Below are 21,127 nucleotides of genomic sequence, written 5' to 3' on the forward strand. Positions count from 1 at the left end.
ACCCATAAAAGTTATTATTCAATGAAATGCCAAGTAAGGTATACAGATTGGATATTTTCAATTAAAGTGCCAATTATTCTCTGCAAAGCATAAACAACTCAAATAATGTTCATTCAAAATGATAAATCTTCAAATGTGGCATAAAATTGGTAAATGATATAGACAAAGGAATCTCAGTTCCAAATATTGGTGGTGACACAGGTGCTTCACATGTGCCTAATTACAGTTCAAAAATTCTCCAAGTGATTCCTTGTCCATGCTCCACCATATATAATAATGAATAGACGCTTACCAGATGAAGAGACTCCAAATGAGGTCTAGCCACGCATTAGTGGACAACTCCCCCTACTGTGGGTATGCAGGTAACACTCCCTTTACAGGACCCGTGTGTTAGATGTGTCATCAGAAAGATCACCCGATAATGTGGCCTGTTGTCGTCATTCATTAATCGCTTGCCGACTGGCGCACACAGATGTACGTGGGCAGAATGGCACAGGCAGGCAAATGGGTGCACAGGTATGTCTCTTTAAATTTGCCGCCTTTTGGGCGTGCGCGCCCGCCGCAAGAGCGTGCCCGCGGGTCCCAGGAACTCTATGTTCTCCAGCGGCCTGCGATTGCGTTGTGGAGAGGAAGAACGGGGTAGTGCCTATGTAAACAAGGCATTTCCCCGTTCTTCCTTGTGTTGTGACAGAGATCACAGCTCCCTGTGATCAGGAGCATTGATCGCTGTCATGTCGCAGGTAGCCCCTCCCCCCCACAGTTAGAATCACTCCCTAGGACACACTTAACCCCTTCATCGCCCCTAGTGGTTAACCCCTTCACTGCCAGTGTCATTTACACAGTAAGCACTGCATTTTTATAGCACTGATCGCTATATAAATGACAGTGGTCCCAAAATAGTGTCTGATGTGTCCGCCATAATGTCGCAGTCACAATAAAAGTCACAGATCGCCGCCAATACTAATAAAAAAAAATAAAAATACCATAAAACTATCCCCTATTTTGTAGACGCTATAACTTTTGCGCAAACCAATCAATATACGATTATTGCGATTTTTTTTTTATTTTTTTTTTACCAAAAATATGTAGAAGAATACATATCAGCCTTAACTGAGGAAAAAATGTGTTTTTTTTATATATTTTTGGGGGTTATTTATTATAGCAAAAAGTAAAAAATATTGCTTTTTTTTCAAAATTGTCGCTCTTTTTTTGTTTATAGCACAAAAAATAAAAACTGCAGAGGTGATCGAATACCACCAAAAGAAAGCTCTATTTGTAAGGAAAAAAAGGACGTCAATTTTGTTTCGGTACAACGTCGCACGACCTCGCAATTGTCAGTTAAAGCGACGCAGTGCCGAATCGCAAAAAATGGCCCAGTCATTCAGCAGCCAAATCTTCCAGGGCTGAAGTGGTTAACCAGGCATGTGTATAAAAAAGGAACACAATAGCTCATTGCGCAATTTCCCATCCAAGATCTCCATTGCCCCTGTGAGGATGTCTATTGAGACAAAACGTACGTCGGGTTGTAGGGCAGATTATTTTCTTTGTTTATTGAGATAGAACTAATATATTTTCTTAAGACTAGATTAGTATCTTAGGACTTTAGACTAGGAAATAATTAAAACCCCTGGTAGGTTTTTATTGATGCCTGTGTCCCTACTTGAGGAGTGTCAACTTCTGTTTGTCCTGGTAACCATTGTCAACAAAACAGAAAGAAAGGGAAAATCCAAAATTATAGAGCTATCACAGGAGCAAGATGTCAGGGTAAATCTTAACTGGGCAGCCATTTCTTTCATGACTAAGGGGGAAATTTGTCTAAGGCAAGCCATAGATGGATTGAATCTTGGCAGGTTCAGCAGGGACAGGCCAAGATTCGATCCATCTATGGGCAGGCTGATTGTTCTCCAGTTGATCCATCAATTGACTTCGGTACAACCAGCATGTCGGATTTTTAGCTTGGGATTATTGCCAGCGGCTATAGTTGTTAGCTGTAATATTTGTGTTCTCCCAACAGGTATATGGCTTTACTACAAGGAGCCAATCAAAGAGCCAAAAATCCGTCACCACGATGTCTCCAAAATAAAACATACTATTTTATTCGATCCATCTAATAAAAGGCATGAACACATGTAGTTATTGACACGTTTCAGCCTCTTACATAGGCCTTAGTCATAAGGCTTTACTACAAGGAGCTCAGAACAAGAGGGAGCTCCTGAATTTGTGTAAAAAATATAGAAACAATTCTGTATGCACTTCTCTGCATGAGGGTCTGTAAAGTAAACACAATTTATGAGACTTCGGTGCCTTTAGATGAACCATATTATACTTTGGGCAGCACAGTGGCTAAGTGGTTAGCACTTCCGTATGACAGCATTAAGGTTGTCGGTTCAAATCCCAACTATGGCACTACCTGCCTGGAGTTTGCATGTTCTCCCCATGCCTGCGTGGGTTTCCTCCGAGTACTCCAGTTTCCTCCCACACTCCAAAGATATGCTGGTAGGGTAATTGGCCCCTGTCTAAATTGGCCCTAGTATGGGTATATATATGAACGTGTGTTAGGGACCTTAGATTTTAAGCCCCTTGAGGGCAGGGACTGATGTGAATGTACAATATAAATATATATATATATATATATATATATATATATATATATATATATATACACACACAGTATCTCACAAAAGTGCGTACACCCCTCACATTTTTGTAAATATTTTATTATATCTTTTCATGTGACAACACTGAAGAAATAACACTTTGCTACAATGTAAAGTAGTGAGTGTACAGCTTGTATAACAGTGTAAATTTGCTGTCCCCTCAAAATAACCTAAACTGCTGGCAACAAAAGTGAGTACACCCCTAAGTAAAAATGTCCAAGTGGGCACAATTAGCCATTTTCCCTCCCTGGTGTCATGTGACTTGCTAGTGTTACAGGATCTCAGGTGTGAATGGGGAGCAGGTGTGTTAAATTTGGTGTTATCGCTCTCACTCTCTCATACTGGTCACTGGAAGTTCAACATGGCACCTCCATGGCAAAGAACTCTATGAGGATCTGAAAAAAAGAATTGTTGCTCTACATAAAGATGGCCTGGGCTATAAGAAGATTGCCAAGACCCTGAAACTGAGCTGCAGCATGGTGGCCAAGACCATACAGCGATTTAATAGGACAGGTTCCACTCAGAACAGGTCTCACCATGGTCGACCAGAGAAGTTAAGTGCACGTGCTCAGCATCCTATCCAGAGGTTGTCTTTGGGAAATAGACGTATGAGTGCTGCCAGCATTGCTGCAGAGGTTGAAGGGGTGGGGGGGTCAGCCTGTCAGTGCTCAGACCATATGCCGCACACTGCATCAAATTGGTCTGCATGGCTGTCGTCCCAGAAGGAAGCCTCTTCTAAAGATTATGCACAAGAAAGCCTGCAAACAGTTTGCTGAAGGCAAGCAAACTAAGGACATGGATTACTGGAACCATGTCCTGTGGTCTAATGAGACCTAGATAAATTATTGGGTTCAGATGGTGTCAAGCGTGTGTGGCGGCAACCAGGTGAGCAGTACAAAGACAAGTGTGTCTTGCCTACAGTCAAGCATGGTGGTGGGAGTGTCATAGTCTGGGGCTGCATGAGTGCTGCCGACACTGGGGAGTTACAGTTCATTGAGGGAGCTATGAATGCCAACATGTACTGTGACATATTGAAGCAGAGCATGATGCCCTCCTTTTGGAGACTGGGCCGCAGGGCAGTATTCCAACATAACAACCCCAAACACACCTCCAAGACGACCACTGTCTTGCTAAAGAAGCTGAGAGTAAAGGTGATGGACTGACCAAGCATGTCTCCAGACCTAAACCCTATTGAGCATCTGTGGGGCATCCTCAAACGGAAGGTGGAGGAGCGCAAGGTCTCTAACATACACTAACTCCGTTATGTCGTCATGGAGGAGTGGAAGAGGACTCCAGTGGCAACCTGTGAAGCTTTGGTGAACTCCATGCCCAAGAGCGTTAGGGCAGTGCTGGAAAATAATTCTGGCCACCCAAAATATTGACACTTTGGGCCCAATTTGGACATTTTTACTTATCGTGTACTCACTTTTGTTGCCAGCGGTTTAGACATTAATGGCTGTGTGTTATTTTGAGAGGACAGCAAATTTACACTGTTATACAAGCTGTACACTCACTACTTTACATTGTAGCAAAGTGTTATTTCTTCAGTGTTGTCACATGAAAAGATATAATAATAAAATATTTATAAAAATGTGAGGAGTCTACTCACTTTTGTGAGATACTATGTTCATATATATATATGTATGTGTGTGTGTGTGTGTATGTGTAAATTGTCAGTGCTATAAAAGTACCTGTAATAAATAAATAATACTTTATTCACGCAGTCCCTCAAAAATTCATATTTAAGTGCTTTGTAGTTTTGCTACAAGGTGTGCTAGGACCCTGCGTTCTTTGCCATGATAGTTCCTGACTGATCAAGCTTTTTGAAACGGTGACATTATACACTTGTTGGTTGCATTCATTACCACTCAAAAATTGCAGTGGATTCCAGTGTTCCAGCAATGCAAACAACCATGAGCAGACCTTCTGCCGTTTCTGGTTTTCTTTGGTTCTGTATGAACATTCTGCCTGTATATCAATATAATAGAGTAGCAGTACATCAAACATTTGTATATAACCACTGTTGTAGAGAGTAATTTAAACTGTTCATTGTTTTTCTCACTAGGCATTGGTTGGTGATAAGACACTGGCGTTTTGGTTGATGGATGCAGAAATGTACACCAATATGAGTGTCTTGTCTCCTTTCACAGCTGTGATCGATCGAGGAATTCAGCTCCATAAGATGATCCGTCTGATCACCCATGCTCTCGGAGGAGAAGGATATCTTAATTTCATTGGTAGGTGCAATACTGTTTAAAGACACAATCTGCTTTGATTACACCACTGCTTAGGTAGGAGCATGGCAGACACAGGGATGTCTGTATACGTTTTATCTTCTCTGCTATATCTTCTGTTCATGGTAAAAAAGAAAAAAGGCTTTACATCTTGTGGACCACCAGTATAGGGTATCTAATGCAGCAGTGAATTAAACCTATAATCGTCATGGGCAGTACTAAAATTGAAAAGCCCCTCACTCCATATGTTATTTGTATGTGATCACCCACTGAAACAGGCATAATCTTATCTACAACTAAGCCCTGTTGGGTAAAAAGCATTAGAGAGGGACGGTTCTAGAGCGGGGGGCTGTCTTTTCAGTGCCTGTGGATTTTCCATACTATAAATATGGATATCATGTGGATAAATGTAGATGTCATTGATCCCTCTGGTGTGCTTCCTCTTTTTTTACATCTAGTCATAATCTTAAGTTTACATGTAAGTACATCCACTTGCCAACCAAGCCTTTTCTGGCACTTTTTGTTTACAAGTTTAAATCAGTATTTTTTGCTAGAAAATTACGGCCAACCACTTTCTCCTACAAAGATCTTCTTTAGTAAGGCACTCGGGACAAGAGTAGAGGAAAACTCCAAAGTGTAAAACCATAACATTTTATTTAAATAAAAGAATGTATAAACTTGCACAATGTCACTTTAAGAGAGCTCTCACACGATAGCAAGACAATAGTATCAAGCCAGTGATCCAAGATGGTGCCCAACATGATGACGTCATGAAGCCCCACACGCCTGACATGTTGCATCCATACTGGACTTTCTCAAAGGTTACATTTTTATAATTGAGTGGATTAAATTGTTTTGTTTTTTTTTCTTCTGTTTATTCTAAGCCTTATTACCTTTCTTAATGTGAAGCCCATAATGTAATCATTCATCTTGTATTTAAATAAACTAGTTCCTGTAAGCTATGGCAATGGTGATAATTGCCTCTAAAGCAGACATACGGGGGGGGGGGGGGTGATTTAATAAAATATTTCCAACACATTTTTTGTGGTGTGTATGCAGTGAGAAGCCTTTTTCCAAATTCATGAAACCCATGCAACATATTCATTACTAGAACCAATGTGTCCCTTACAGGAAGTCAGTTTACAACAGCAAAGCAAAAAAAATTGAAGAAGGATGAGCGCAATAGAGCTTTTTGTTGAGTTGATAATACATACTTATAATTTTTTTTTTAAACCACAGTTTAAAGTGTTACTAAACCAACAACAGTAAAATCAATCTGTATATGCAGTAAAGCATGCGTGGTATACTCAGTATGGAATCTAAGGGGTAATCCTCTGCATTATGTAAAAAGCGTGTTTGATCCTGTCTTTTCTGATCCTCCCCTTCTTCCACAGTCCCCAATCCATCTCCTTATAGTGGAGAGGGTGCATGTGGTCAGCACAGGGCCAATTAGCACTGTCCAGACAGAGGATCATGAGGCATGGAGCCTGAAAGGACAGTCAGAGGAGAATGAAAACTCTTCCTACAAGCTTTAACCCCTTTGCACCGGTTGGTTTCAGATGCAGAGGGCCGGGGTTTGTTATCATGTGACTGCCGAGACTGGATGCCACAGCGATCACATGATCAGAAAGCTTTCCGTTACCTGCTGGTAACTGCACTGAGAGCGTGCAGGGGGTGCACTCTCGGCACAGCTGTCATGGCTAATTGGTACGCAAATATGTGGCTGCTCGATGCCAAAGCCCACCCACCGAGAGGCGACATATTTGCGTACTGTCTGCTCCTAGAGGTTAACCAGTGCTTGGCCGGATACTGATAGATGTCACAAGACTGCTATATACTGCTGATAAGAAAAGGTATTTAGTAGTTTATATTTACTAAAATAATTGCATTTCCATGTTCTGTGTACTGTGGGAGATCTAATATAGTGAATGCAGGGTCCTGGGTTTAGTAACACTTTAAGTGTTACAGAACAAGAAGTGTCTGCACTTTGTCATTATATAGACAACTGACATCTGGGGTTTTAATTAATATTATGGGTAAAAAAAGTTTCCCCCCTTTTAAACACTGTCAACATTAGAGGCCCAGTAGTGTTTTTTTTATGCAAATATTAACCTTGAAATGTAAGACACATGTACCCAACATTATTGAAGTTGTTTTATTGCTGTTGCTGAGCCCATAGCCAAAGGCATTTTGATCCGTACTGACTGCTAATTTTCTCTACTTTTTTTTTTTTTTTAAAGCTAGATTTGCATTGAATTTCAGGTTAAATAATATCAGTGTTATTTTTTTTCTTATTCAAAGTGTAACTGCACATTTGGTGAAAAATTAAATTTAGCTAGTACAAGCACATGAACTGAACCTAGTATCGGCCTCTTCTAATCACATGCATAGCAGCACTCAAGAGAAATGGAGGAGTAGCACTACAATAGTATCCAATATGTGGTGACAGTGAATATGATAGGAGGGAGAGAGTGGAGTGAGCAGATGGGCAAAATACTGCTGCTGTTTCACTGTCCATATACAGGCTGGGTGGGGGTTGAAAGGGGATGATCTAGCAATGAAAGTCAGCTTGTATGTACAATCGTGCAGGGCTTTGTACATCTCAGAAATGTATAAACAGAAATACAAATGTTTTAACAGGTAAACAACTATGTGTACTTTATTTGTGCATCTAGCATTTTGCCTGGAGTTCAGCTTTATAGTAGAGATGGTTGTTGTTTTTCAGAAATTGTATTTATCATACACATTTTTGCGTATGCTTATTAAAGGATAAGTTCACGGGGGCGTGACCGGAAGCTGCCCTGCATGGAAGCCTGAGTGCTTAGCTCTCCACCAGCCCACAGCTACAAGGCCTTTTAGGGGGATTTCTAACACCCGTATATGGGTGGAAGCAGGAGAATAAGATCCTCCAAACCCAGGGATTGTCCCATCCACCCTCCGGCTCTTCAGCGACCCTCTGTGGGTACTTTAAGCCACCCTCCATGTCCGACGATGGACAGGACAAGATGGCGCCATCGGCTTCCTCCTACACGAGGCCGCCGCTACAGCCGGGCTCTACCTCACCGCCACCTCATCAGAGCGTATCGGCTCCGGACCAAGAAGCGGGCGGGCTGCGATGTCAGGGATCCAGAGCGGTGAGTCCGCCTTTACCCCACGTACTACAGGGGAAACACTTGAACGATCCCTGGGACACAATGCTAGGCCTCACTGCAGCCTCATACACACAGTGCTCCGAGGCCTTCCCGCGGCTGCTGCGCACGGCCTCGGATCCGGTCCTGTCCCTGGGAGGAACTGTATCCCCGACCCCCTCACTGCAATCCACTGACTTTCCCCCATTACCAGATGCGGAGGGTGTCTGGGGACCGGGAATCGGATCAGAGGCGCAGCATGGAGGATGCACCCCCCAGTAAATGTGCCTTCTCCCCCCTGAGTCCCCCCAGCCGCAGAGATCAGCCCCCACAGTGCCCCCAGATCCACTGAGCGTGGGACAGGCCAGACACTGTCATATTCCCAGGTGGCCAACTCCCCGAATGTACCCCTTATGGAGGTTCAGGCTCGTGGCTCTCCTTTTCCTACACAGATGCCCTCCTGGGGGTGCTCGCAGGACCCCCAAATGCAGCACTGGGAGCCACGAGACCTACACCCCCCTATCCTTCAAAGAGTACCCACTCCGCCACAACAACCACAGCATCGCATGGGGGTGACCCACGTTCTCAGCAAACCCACCCATGGCAGGAGTATTTCCAAGCCATCCCTACCAAAGAGGACTTTAAACTCCTGATTGAGGAAGTCAAATCCACCTGTCGAGCGGAAATTCAAACAATCCATGCTAACCTTAAACATCTTTCTGAGCGAGTGGAGATGGCAGAGGAAGAAATTCAAGAGACAAAGCTAGCTGTACATCGCACCCAGTTACAGGGGGCTGACCACCATCTAATGCTCCGGAATATGCAGCGCCATATCGAGGACTTGGACAATAGGGGGCGCAGAAATAACATCTGAGTCAGGGGCCTACCGGAGTCGGAGGGTCCTGAAGACTTACACGAAACCCTACAAACTTTATTCAATGACCTCTTGGGGGACCCCCAAACAAACCCATAGAAATGGACCGTGCACACCGAGCTTTACGCCCTAAGGGGCCTGCCTCCAGACCCCGCAATGTCATTTGCAGGGTCCATTCCTTCCCTTTAAAAGAAGACATTATGCGAAAAGCCCGCATTTCCAAAAAGGTGGTCTTTGAAAATGCACAAATTCAGCTGTTCCCAGATTTATCTTGGATCACCTTACAGAAACGAAGACTCCTCCAACCTCTACTCAGTTCACTGCAAGAGAACAATATAATTTACCGCTGGGATTTCCTTTCAGTTTGACAGCTCGTCGACAGGGAAAATCAGCAGTGCTACGTTTTCCAGAAGACTTGAACAACTTCTGTGACATCTTGGAGATCCCCGTTCCACGTCTGTCTGATTGGGACCTAGTGGATTTGCCGACGCCGCCTCCAACGGTCTGGCAGAAAATCCCCCCAACTAAATGTCCCAGAGACTGGGACTCTCCCCGAGGGCACTTTCTGATGGAGACTTGACAGTGGTAGTTTTTTCTGGCCATCAGTCCCCCTATAGGTTTAACCTACCAAAAGTTCCCCGTTGTCATTTTATTTAGATATTTTGAACACCGTCGATTTTGTTTAAAATCGGTCCTCTATGTTCCCCCCGCCCTGGGCCCTTGTTGGGGGCTTTGATCGGGGGAACTTACTGGAACTTAACAGATCCCGGGCAGTACAGACTGCTTGGGATTACATTGCAATGTTTACTTTTAATTGATGTCTTACTAACCAATCTTATTTTCCTTCTTTTTCTACTTTTTCTTATGCCTTTCCTTCCCACCCCCCTGTTTTCCCTGGCTCGTCATTGGTTCGGGACGGTCACTCGGATGTACTCCATTTATGGGCTCCCTCGTTTCGTGGCTGCGGTAGTGGTCTCGCGGCTGGATAACCTAAGTAATCTTGAGCGCACATACACCAGTGATCATGGTTAAGTTTATGTCACTTAATGTTCATGGGTTGAACTCTAACAGGAAGAGGCATCTTGCATTGAGAGAGCTCAGGAATTCTGGGGTGGACGTAGTTATGTTGCAGGAAACGCACTTTAATAAGGGAGATGCCTTTACCTTTGCATCTCGACAATACCCCCAGGTCTATCAGGCATATAGCCCCCACAAAAAAGCAGGAGTGGCTATTCTATTCAAACGCGGTTCCCCATTTAAAGGCACCGAGTCCTTTATAGATCCAAAGGGACACTACATAATCCTGCGAGGCCAGTGGCAAACACAGGCAGTCACTATTTGTACCCTATATGCCCCTAATACCCACCAGATACACTTTCTATCTAAGGTGTTTGCACGTTTGTTTAGATCTCCGATGATTATCTAATAATCGGCGGGGACTTTAATCTATCCCACTCAGTGGGTCTGGATCGCCACCTGATTAACCCTACAGCTCCACAGCCCCGCGCCACGCGAGACTCTAAATTATTTAGTCAAATAACTAGGCGTCATGCCTTATTTGATGCATGGCGGGCTTTACACCCGGGGGATAGACAATATACATTTTATTCAGCCCCTCACCGCATGCATTCCCGGATAGACTATTTCTTTGTCAACAACGCTACGCTACGAGCCATATGGAAAGCTCAGATTTTACCTATTTCCTGGTCTGATCATGCTCCTGTTATTGTGTCCCTAGATATAGGTATCCCTATCCGTAAACCATGCAACTGGCAATTAAATAATTTCCTCCTTCAACATACTCCATCTAAATTGGAATTGGAATCAACATTGCAGAATTATTTTTTGGAAAATGACACCTCTGATGTAACCCTCTCCACCCTCTGGGAGGCGCACAAGGCAGTTCTCAGGGGGCGGTGCATTGCACTCTCCTCGGCTATGAAGAAAAATGCAATAGCGTCTAAACTTCGAGCCGAAAGAGATCTTAGAGCCCTAGAACTCCAATTACAAGCCTCGCCATCCATACATCTCCTTAAAAAAGTTGTCTGTTTGCGTACCACCCGCCGAAACTTAGCAATAGGCCATATAGAGAAAGCACTCCTTCGGTTAAAACAAACTTATTATGATAAAGGCAACAAAGCCCACTCCCTCCTAGCGCGCAAGCTGTCGGAACGCTCCCACATGTCCACCCCCCAACAAATCAAGGATAGACAGGGTGCGCTCGTAACACACCCTCAAGATATAGCTCAGGCTTTTAGTGAATTCTACACAACCCTGTATAATGACCCTGAGATCCCTCAGGATCCTCTTCCCCCTGATCTCAGCATTCGTATGCGACAATATCTAGAAGAAAGGGGACTTCCCAAACTGCAGGCGTCAGACCTACTTTCCCTCAATGCCCCTATCACGGAAGAAGAACTGACGGCCACCATTAAAATCTTGCCTTCACATAAGTCTCCTGGCCCAGATGGCCTCCCATATGAATATTACAAGACATTTCTCCCGATTCTCCTACCCCATATGTGTAGGCTGTTTAATGCCTTTTTCCAGAAAACTACCATTCCCTTGGACATGCAGAGGTCATTCCTCACGTTGATTCCCAAACCTGACAAAGATCCTTCACTATGTGCCAGTTACAGGCCAATCACGCTCCTAAACTCTGATTTAAAATTTTTTACTAAGCTCCTTTCAATGCGATTGAACCTGATACTTCCCTCTTTAATACACAAGGATCAGGTGAGCTTTGTCCCCCTGCGCCAGGCGGTTGATAACACGAGACGGATTATTGACCTTATAGACGTGGCGAACAGGGACAAGCTGGAAGCGTTAGTTCTTGGGTTGGATGCAGAAAAGGCTTTCGACCGTCTTGGTTGGCCTTTCCTGTTCGCCACGTTGAACTGCATGGGATTTCGGGGCCCATTTCTGCAGGCCATTAGACACCTATACACTAATCCCACATCTCAGGTCAAGACCCCCTTTGCCCTGTTGCCTGCATTCCCGATCATGAATGTTACTCGCCAGGGGTGCCTGCTCTCCCCGCTTTTGTTTGCGATATGTGTAGAGCCCCTGGCGGCGTCCATTCGAGGAAACCCAAATATACATGGGATTCCGGTGAGGGGAAAGGACTTAGCATTGTTTGCAAAAGATATTATACTTACTTTGACCCAGCCTAGGATCTCTCTCCCTAACCTGCATGCTGAACTCGAACTATATCGATCCCTCTCGGGTTATAAAATAAACGCAGCCAAATCTGAAGCATTACCTATTAACGTCCCAACATCGGAGACCCAGCATCTACAGCAATGCTTCCCATACCACTGGCAGACAACTTCCCTGAAATATTAAGGAGTACAGATTACTCCCTCTTATTCTACCCTATATCGAGCCAATTATCCCCCCCTCTTTAGATCTGTAAGGGATCTCCTGCAAAAATGGAAGGTCCACCATATCTCCCTCTTAGGGAGGGTGGCCTCTGTTAAAATGACCATCCTACCCAAGCTCCTTTATCTCTTCCAAACACTCGCCATCCCCATACCACATGCGGAACTGCGGAAACTCCAGACAGATTTGATTAGTTTCGTCTGGAATTATAAAAGGCAGAGAATATCACACTCGGTTCCTCACGGCGACGCGTTTGGAGGGTGGGTTGTCATTTCCTAACCTACATAAATACTACCAAGCCACTCAACTGCGGGCCCTGGCCTCCTGGTTCCCCCAACGTTCTACAATAGATGGACAGAAATTGAAAAAATATGGATGGCGCCTGTCCATCCAAATAGTATGCTTTGGAATGCAAAGGTGGAGATGGACTCAGCCCAGCTTTTGGGCCCCATGTTCCACCTCAGATCACTCTGGCGTAAACTATCTCGAGTTCATAAGCTATGTTCAGAGAGGTCACTCTTCACGTCTTTTCTATATAATCCCAGAATGCCTGCAGGCCTCACACACCAGATGTCTTCCCCGTGGGCGACAAGGAACTTGTTCCATTATGGTCACCTGGTGCTTCCTTGTACACACAGATTACTACCATTTACAGATCTTCAGAAAAAATTTGACCTTCCCCAGCATGTATTCTATGGGTACCTGCAGATTAGACATTATGCTCAATCATTTGCCCCTAACTTACAATTTTCGGCACCTACTCCATTTGAGTGTTTGATGTTGGAAAGTTCAGCAAGACGGGGGTTAATCTCAGATATTTACTGGGTACTAAATTCTCATTGCTTCACAACTCAGGGTAAACATGCATATATGCTCCGATGGGAGAGAGCATTGGGGGAGGAAATTCCAGAAACTACCTGGCGGATAATCTGGTCTCAGGCAGCTAAGAGTTCCCTCTGTACACTCTACAAGGAGAATGCTTATAAAATTCTGTTTTCTTGTACTTGACTCCAGATGTCCTTCGCGCTATTTACCCCACTACATCAGATAGATGTTGGAGGTGTATGAGAGATAGGGGGACCTTGTACCATATTTATTGGACATGTCCTAAAATATTCCCCTTCTGGACTGAGACGCAACTACTATTGAACCGTCTGCTAGGCGTACAGGTGCCCATGGATCCGAGGTTGTTTCTTTTTGGAGTGTCTGGGCTACAAATATCTCGGCACTCCAGGAAATTGCTTCGACATATCCTTACAGCCGGCGAGATGTATTATTGCCCTGCACTGGAAGAGACGAGACCCCCCCCACTCAAACGGACCTATACACCAGAATAAAAGATATAGAGCTGATGGAAAAAATGACGGCTAGACTACAAGATAGATTGGAGGTACATGATAAGGTCTGGGAAGAGTGCATAGACGTGAAGACCCGCCCTGAGCTGATGATAGAGCCTTCCCTTCCCCCCCCCACCCTCTTCACTACCCTACCCCTCTTTTCTTCTTTTCTCTTCTGCTCTCTTTTCTATTTTTTCTTCTCCTTGGATTAGTTCAGGTTAAAAATGAGACCTGTTTGTTGACTACTAAGTGTTATCTGGATTTTACTACAAAGTTACAGTACTTAGTTGTTCTTCTTTTGATGCTTAATACTTATCAGACAGGCCACTGGCTAGTTGCAGCCAGTGTATTACAGTCTCATTGTCTTTTGTACTTATTTACATATATGTCTAATAAAAACTGTTATTGAAAAAAAACAGATAAGTTCACTTTTATAAAGAAATAAAAATAAATGCACATTTTTTTTGCAGGTATATTTATTTATTTTTTGTTAGGGACCTGTAAAGTATCGTACCCACGATCAACAGAATGTGGGTGCAATGCTATGGTCCTGTAAGACTATCTGTGCAGTTGCCTGCCTGTACCTCCGATATGAGCAGGCAGTTATGCTGCGTACACATGATCGGACTTTCCGCCAACAAAACCGTGGATTTTTGTTCGAAGGTTGTTGGCTCAAACTTATCTTGCATACACATGGTCACACAAATGTTGGCCAACAATTCTGAACGTGGGAATACGGTGACGTGCAAGGCATACGACGAGCCGAGTAAAAGGAAGTTCAAAAGCCAGTGCAGCTCCTTCTGCTTGATTCCAAGCATGCATGAACTTTTTGCGACGGACTTGTGTACACACGATCGAACTTTCCGACAACAAAGTTTTGTTGGCGGAAAGTCGAGAACCTGCTAGCTAACATTTGTTGGCGGAAAGTCCGACAGCAAATGTTCGATGGAGCAGAGACACGGTTGGACTTTCCGACAACAAGCTCACATGCAACATTTCCCGTAGGAAAATCCAATCGTGTGTACACGGCATTACACTGTGACATAAAGCTCAATGAACTACCTAGAGCGATCAGGAGCGCCCTCATTGAGAACTACAAGCTGAACTACAAGCTGACCAGTGCAAAGGAAAAGATCCCCTCACTCATCATCAAAACAGGAGGGGTGGGGGGTGTAACATGTCACACCCTGAATATGGCTTATGGCTGTAATATGCTAAAAACTGCTTACTTATTAATGTTAACACTATGTTTAAAGGATAAGGTCACATTTGTAAAAATAAATAAATAAATAAATGCACATTTATAAAACTTTAAAGCGTTGCACCTGTGTTATGCTGATCACGGGTGCAATGCAGGGTTTTTGCAGATCTGTGTAAGCTGTCAACCTTGTACGAGCAGGCAGTTACATTCAGGAAGACTCATTGAACTACCTAGAGTACTCAACAGCACCCTGGTAATTCATTCAGAACTACAAGCCAACAGTCGCAAATGCTGTCAATACTTGTAGTTTTCACATTCACAGAACTCTGAATGAATGATGGAGTCCCGCACAGCTAAATTTTTTTTTTAAATGGGACAGCAAGTGGGGGAAAAAGATCCCCCACTCGCTGTCAAAATGGGGGATCGGGGGGGGAGGTGTGGAGGCTAGTGCATCTGTAAAATGTTACACCCTGAATATGGGTGTAATAAGTTACAAAAGGTGAACTTATCCTTTAATAAAATCGAAACCATTGTTTCTGTCTGAAAAATAAAGTTGGGGGGGGGGCGGGTATTGGGGGTTGTAACAATGGTGTGATGCAGGTGAATAATTTACAAGAAAAATTGATGGATTCTTAAACCTCCTTTTGTTCTACAACAGAAAATCAGACAAATGTTGTGTATAATACCCCACAAAGTGTAAATCAAATGTGTCCTAGTGGAGTTCTCTTTTAAATAGAAGTTGCCTATAATGCAACTGGTGTAATAATCTGCTTGACAGAAGTAGATTCTGGCTGGATTTTCGAACTAGTAAAAGGTATGTGTGCTACTTTACTGGCTTAATTTCTGCTTATGGGTAATAGTGTAAGCAATGTTTGCCCTCTTGGTAGAAGTCAATGTTTTTACAAGTAACAAAGATGAATTACCTTTTTTAATCCAGTTTTCTGCTCAAGAGACTTTGACTTTAAGAAATACGATTAGCTAGAAGCAGACAGCGAGATCACTGGAGTGTAGTATTTAGGTCCCTAAAGGTAAATACATAAACGGTTTTGTTAAAACATGAAAAAGCTTAAAAAATATGACGTGTGAGCATTTTCTTGAATGTAAACATCGTTAGATGCTACGTCCTTTTTATGATACCTTTTTAGAGTACAAAATGTATTCGAGAGGAGACATGGACTTTAGAGGCACACCCATAGCATTGAAATACAAAATATAAATTTTTATTTTATGATTAAAAACACCATTATTGGCATGACCTGTTAAAAACAAAACATGGTGTTTGGTCTAAACAACGCTCACACCACAACACAAACGACTATTACCACAGTAAGAAAAATCAATCAAACTGATTCAAATGAGGTGATGTTTGTAGAGGAAAAGCTGGTTGGTGGTAGAGGCGTGGTGAAGAAAACTCTACATGTTGCGAACCCTTAAGCTCTTCAGGAGTTTGCAGTGGTACACAATATAAAAAACAATATACGCAGGCAGGCCTCGCGGAATCGTCCACCAATCAACGGCTTCTCATGCCTTAAGCAATATATAGCAATATATAAATCTGCCTCCCATTCTGTGCAATGAGTGCTTTCACACTCGGGCGGTGCGCTTGCGGGACGTTAAAAAAACTCCTGCAAACAGCATCTTTGGGGCGGTTTGGGAGTGCTCCCAAAACGCCCTTGCCCATTGGTCAGTGCTTCCAAAGCGCCTTAAAAGCAATTTGAAAGTGCTGTAAAACATGACTTTTTACCATTTTTTTAAGGTAAAATCCACCCCACTAGCGGCTGAAAAGCGCCGCTAAAGCACTGCAAAAACGACCAGTGATTTAGCGCTGTTTTAATGGCACTGTAGTGTGGAAGGGGTCTTACTCATGTTCAAGTATTTGTGAACACACTGCATTAACCTCTTCCAGACCAGCCGCCGCAGTTTTACTGCGGCAGGCTGGCTCCCCTGCGCAAAATCACGTTACTTTACATGATCTCACGAGGTTCGGATAGCAGGCACGTGCCGCCCACTGCAATGCAGGGGTGTCAATGCTCATGGCTGACGGTCGCGATGACCACCGGCCATGAGCGATCGTGACCAGGAGACACAGAACAGGGACGAGCGTGTGTAATCACACACTTCCCTGTTCTGTTCTGACAGGAATGACAGATCGTGTGTTCCTATTAGCTAGGAACCAAGATCTGTCACTTCCTGTAGTTAGTCCCTCCCTCTTCAGTTAGAATCACCTCCCAGGGAACATAGTTAACCCCTTCACTGCCCCCTAGTGTTATCCCCTTCACTGACAGTGACATTTTTACAGTAATCAATGCATTTTTAATCGCACTGATCGCTATATTAATGCCAATGCTTCCAAAAATGTGTCAAAATTGTCCGATGTGTCCGCCATAATGTCACAGTCACGATAAAAATCGCAGATCGCCACCATTACTAGTAAAAAAAAAAATAATAAAAATGCTATAAATCTATCCCCTATTTTGTGGATGCTATAACTTTTGCGCAAACCAATCAATATACGCTTATTGCGATTCTTTTTTTACCAAAAATATGTAGAAGAATACACATCGGCCTAAACTGAGGGGAAAAAATATTTTTTTTCTATAATTTTGGGGATATTTATTATAGCAAAAAGTAAAAATATATTGCGTTTTTTTAAAAATTGTCGCTCTTTTTTGTTTATAGCGCAAAAAATAAAACCCGCAGAGGCGATCAAATAAAAAAGAAAGCCCTATTTATGGGAATAAAAGGATGTCAATTTTGTTTGGGTACAACGTCGCACGACCGCGCAATTGTCAGTTAAAGCGATGCAGTGCCGAATCGCAAAAAGTCCTCTGGTCAGGAAGGGGGTAAATTCTTCCAGGGCTTAACTGGTTAAAGGGCCATTCTAATTCAACAAATCTATATGCTTAGACTAAAACATATTTATTTAATTAAAAAAAAAAAATGTTTACCTTTTTTAATTGTTTTTAATTTATTTTTTAATTTGGCTGTCATACGAGCACATGACTGCACAGCCTACTGTGGGCTGGCGGGTGGGCGGGATTACTGGCACAGAAAAGGAGCCCCTGATCCTCACCGGTGCTCCAGGCTTCTCCTCTTCGCCATGGAAAGCCACTTTCAATGGGGGCACTCATGTGTAGCTTGCTCCCAAGCTGCCCTGTCTGCGTTTACTGACACAGAGCGAGTGGCTCGGCCATGCCCCCCGCTCGCTCGGCACAGCATTTGATTGACAGCAGTGGGAGATAATGGCTCCCACTGCTATCAATCTGCCCAGAGAGGAGGGACAATGAGCCGACGCACTTGTGCACATCACTGTATTGGATTGGGCTCAGGTAAGTGGGCTGGGGGGATTTTGCAGCACGGGAAGTTTTTCACCTTAATGCATAGAATGCATTAAGGTGAAAAACCTTAGGGCTTTAGAACCACTTTAAGCTAGGTAATTATGACCTGAAATCTCCCTCTTCTGGGGTCACACGCTCCTGGCTCCTCCTCCATTCTGAGTGCCCCCATAATAAGCCGCCAGCCAATTGACACACAGTATTGCTGGATAGAGGCCCCCAACTCATCCGCCCTGTGCCCCCTCTTTATGGGATTTGATTGACATTAGCAGGAGTCAATGGCCCTATATAACTATATAGTAGGGATATGCAATTAGCGGACTTCCAGATGTTGCAGAACTACAAATCCCATGAGGAATAGCAAGACTCTGACAGCCACAAGCATGACACCCAGAGGCAGAGGCTTGATGGGACTTGTAGTTTTGCAACAGCTGGAGGTCCGCTAATTGCATATCCCTGCTATATAGCATAGGAGTGTGCACAGGATGTGCCAGGTGTGCCTGGGCACATCCTAATCACCCCGCATGGTGCATATTCCCCCTGTTTAGACCCCTGATATCTCACCAAATAAAATAAAAAAATCTCCCTTTTTCTGCTAAAAATTTGTTTTTAAAAAATAATAAAACAAATAAAATTATAGAAAAATTAAAAAAAAAAAAAAAACTACTGACACTATCCACTGACAACATCCACTGCTCTACTGACCCTCTCAGTATATATACACATGCACACACATGCATATAGTATGTGTTTGAGCTTTGGGGTGCACACTCTGATGCAATAGGCTGTGCACACCTATGCTATATAGAATATAAAGATCACCACTAATCACGCCAGAATGGGTGGAGCAGGATGGATAAATGCTGTACATAAAGTTTAATTCCAGTGCCTTGGTGGTCTGGTGCACAGCTTAAGACCCCTTTCATACTGTGCTGCCACCGGCGTCAGCAGTAAAGTGGTGCTATTTTTAGCACCGCTTTACCATCATTTTAGCTGCGCTTTTCGGCCGCTAGCAGGGGGGTTTTAACCCCCCCGCTAGCGGCCGAAAAGGTGTTAAATCCGCCCACAATACGCCATCGGTATCACAGCGCTGCCCCATTGAATTCAATGGGGAGCAGCGGTGGAGGAGCAGTGAGTTCACCGCTCCAAAAAAGCTGCTGGCAGGACTTTTTCTGACGCCCTGCCAGCGCACCGCTCCAGTGTGAATGGAGCAGCTGTTTTAGAGCGGTTTGCAGGTGCTATTTTTAACGCTATAGCGCCTGAAAAACGCTCCAGTGTGAAAGGGGTTTAAAAGTTAGCATCCATTGACCTTTTCACATATGAACCCATTCATACTTTTGCACTCAAACACTGGTGAAAAAAAAAGATCTTTGGATACACTTTCTGTCAGGTACAGTTGTGTTCAAAATAATAGCAGTCCAACATCACTTACCAGATCAATCACTGTTTTTGGTAAAAAAAATTCTGTTTCTACATGGCAAATAATTTAGTAGTAGGTGTAGTAATAGAAAACCAACAGTAATTACATACATGCTGCTGATTCTGTGTAATTGAATCATTAATTGAAGTAACGTGTTCAAAATAATAGCAGTGTGAGGTCCTTCTGTCTGTGAAAAAAACAGGTGGCCCTTATTTAAGGACAAAGGCAGCAAATGTTGTACATGCTGGGTATAGTGCATTTCTCTCTGAAAATCTGAGTAAAATGGGTCCTTTCAGACATTGTTCAGAAGAACAGAGTACTTTTATTACAAAGTTGATTGTAGAGGGGAAAACATATAAAGAAGTGCAGAAACTGATAGGCTGCTCAGCTAAAATGATCTCAAATGCTTTAAAATGGCAACCAAAACCAGAAAGACTTGGAAGAAAATGGAAAACTACCATTGGAATGGATCGAAGAATAGCCAAAATGGCAAAGACTCAGCCAATGATCAGCTCCAGGGTGATCAAAGAAGGTCTAAAGTTACCTGTAAGTACCGTAACAATTAGAAGACGCCTATGTGAAGCCAAGCTATCAGCAAGAAACCCCCACAAAGTCCCATTGTTGAAAAAACAACATGTGCTGAAGAGGTTACAGTTTGCCAAAGAGCACATTGACTTGCCTAAAGGGGAATGGCGCAATATTTTCTTGACTGATGAAAGCAATATTGTTCTTTTTGGGTCTAGGGGCCGCAGACAGTTTGTCAGACAATCCCCAAACACTGAAATCAAGCCACAGTACACTGTGTGGACACTGAAGCATGGCGGCGCAAGCATCATGATATAGGGGTGTTTCTCATACTATGTTGTTGGGCCTATTTATCACATAACAGGGATCATGGATCAGTTTGAATATATCAAAATACTTGAAGAGGTCATGTTGCCTTATGCAGAAGAGGAAATGCTCTTGAAATGGGTGTTTCAACAAGACAAGGACCCCAAACACACCAGTAAGTGAGCAGCATCTTGGTTCCAGACCAACAAGATTACCGTTATGGAGTGGGCAGCCTAATCCCCGGACCTTAATCCAATAGAAAACTTGGGAGGTGACATCAAAAATGCTGTTTCTGATGTAAAATCAAGGAATGCAGAAGAATTGTGGAATGTAGTTCAGTGATTCACAGGAAAGCTAAATGTTCAAGCATTTTTTAAGTTAATACAGTAAATTGCTATTTTTAGGAAAAGCCTAATATTCCTTTTGCTTCACTTTCTGTAAAGTAATAAAAAAAATTGAAACCTTTTTCTTCATGTTTTGATTTGAAATAGACTGCAGTGTTCCCAATGCATTCGCCCATATGGAAATAAAAGCTATCATAAGGATTTTGAGCTTTACTTACTTTTTTTTAAACACACTTCTATTATTTTGAACATGACTGTACAATGGCAGGCATTGTACAAACTGCTACAAATATCACAGCAACCAAGCAAAAAGGACGCAACAGCATTGTGCATTACCTCAAAAACCATGTATGCCCTCTTCCTCATAGCATCAGCTCTTTCACCT

General features: G+C 43.3%; 1 protein-coding gene across 5 annotated transcripts in view; it reads left to right on the top strand.

Annotated features, from left to right (window-relative positions):
• GBE1 (1,4-alpha-glucan branching enzyme 1) overlaps nucleotides 1-21,127 on the top strand; it is a 309,698-nt gene that overhangs the window by 208,359 nt on the left and 80,212 nt on the right. For all 5 annotated transcript variants that reach the window (XM_073617016.1, XM_073617018.1, XM_073617015.1 and 2 more), the window contains one exon: nucleotides 4,723-4,894. In XM_073617016.1, the coding sequence (XP_073473117.1) occupies nucleotides 4,723-4,894 (172 nt within the window). The remainder of the gene's footprint in view (nucleotides 1-4,722; nucleotides 4,895-21,127) is intronic.

The sequence above is a fragment of the Aquarana catesbeiana genome, linkage group LG02 (assembly GCF_042186555.1).
Source record: "Aquarana catesbeiana isolate 2022-GZ linkage group LG02, ASM4218655v1, whole genome shotgun sequence".
Taxonomy (NCBI): domain Eukaryota; kingdom Metazoa; phylum Chordata; class Amphibia; order Anura; family Ranidae; genus Aquarana; species Aquarana catesbeiana.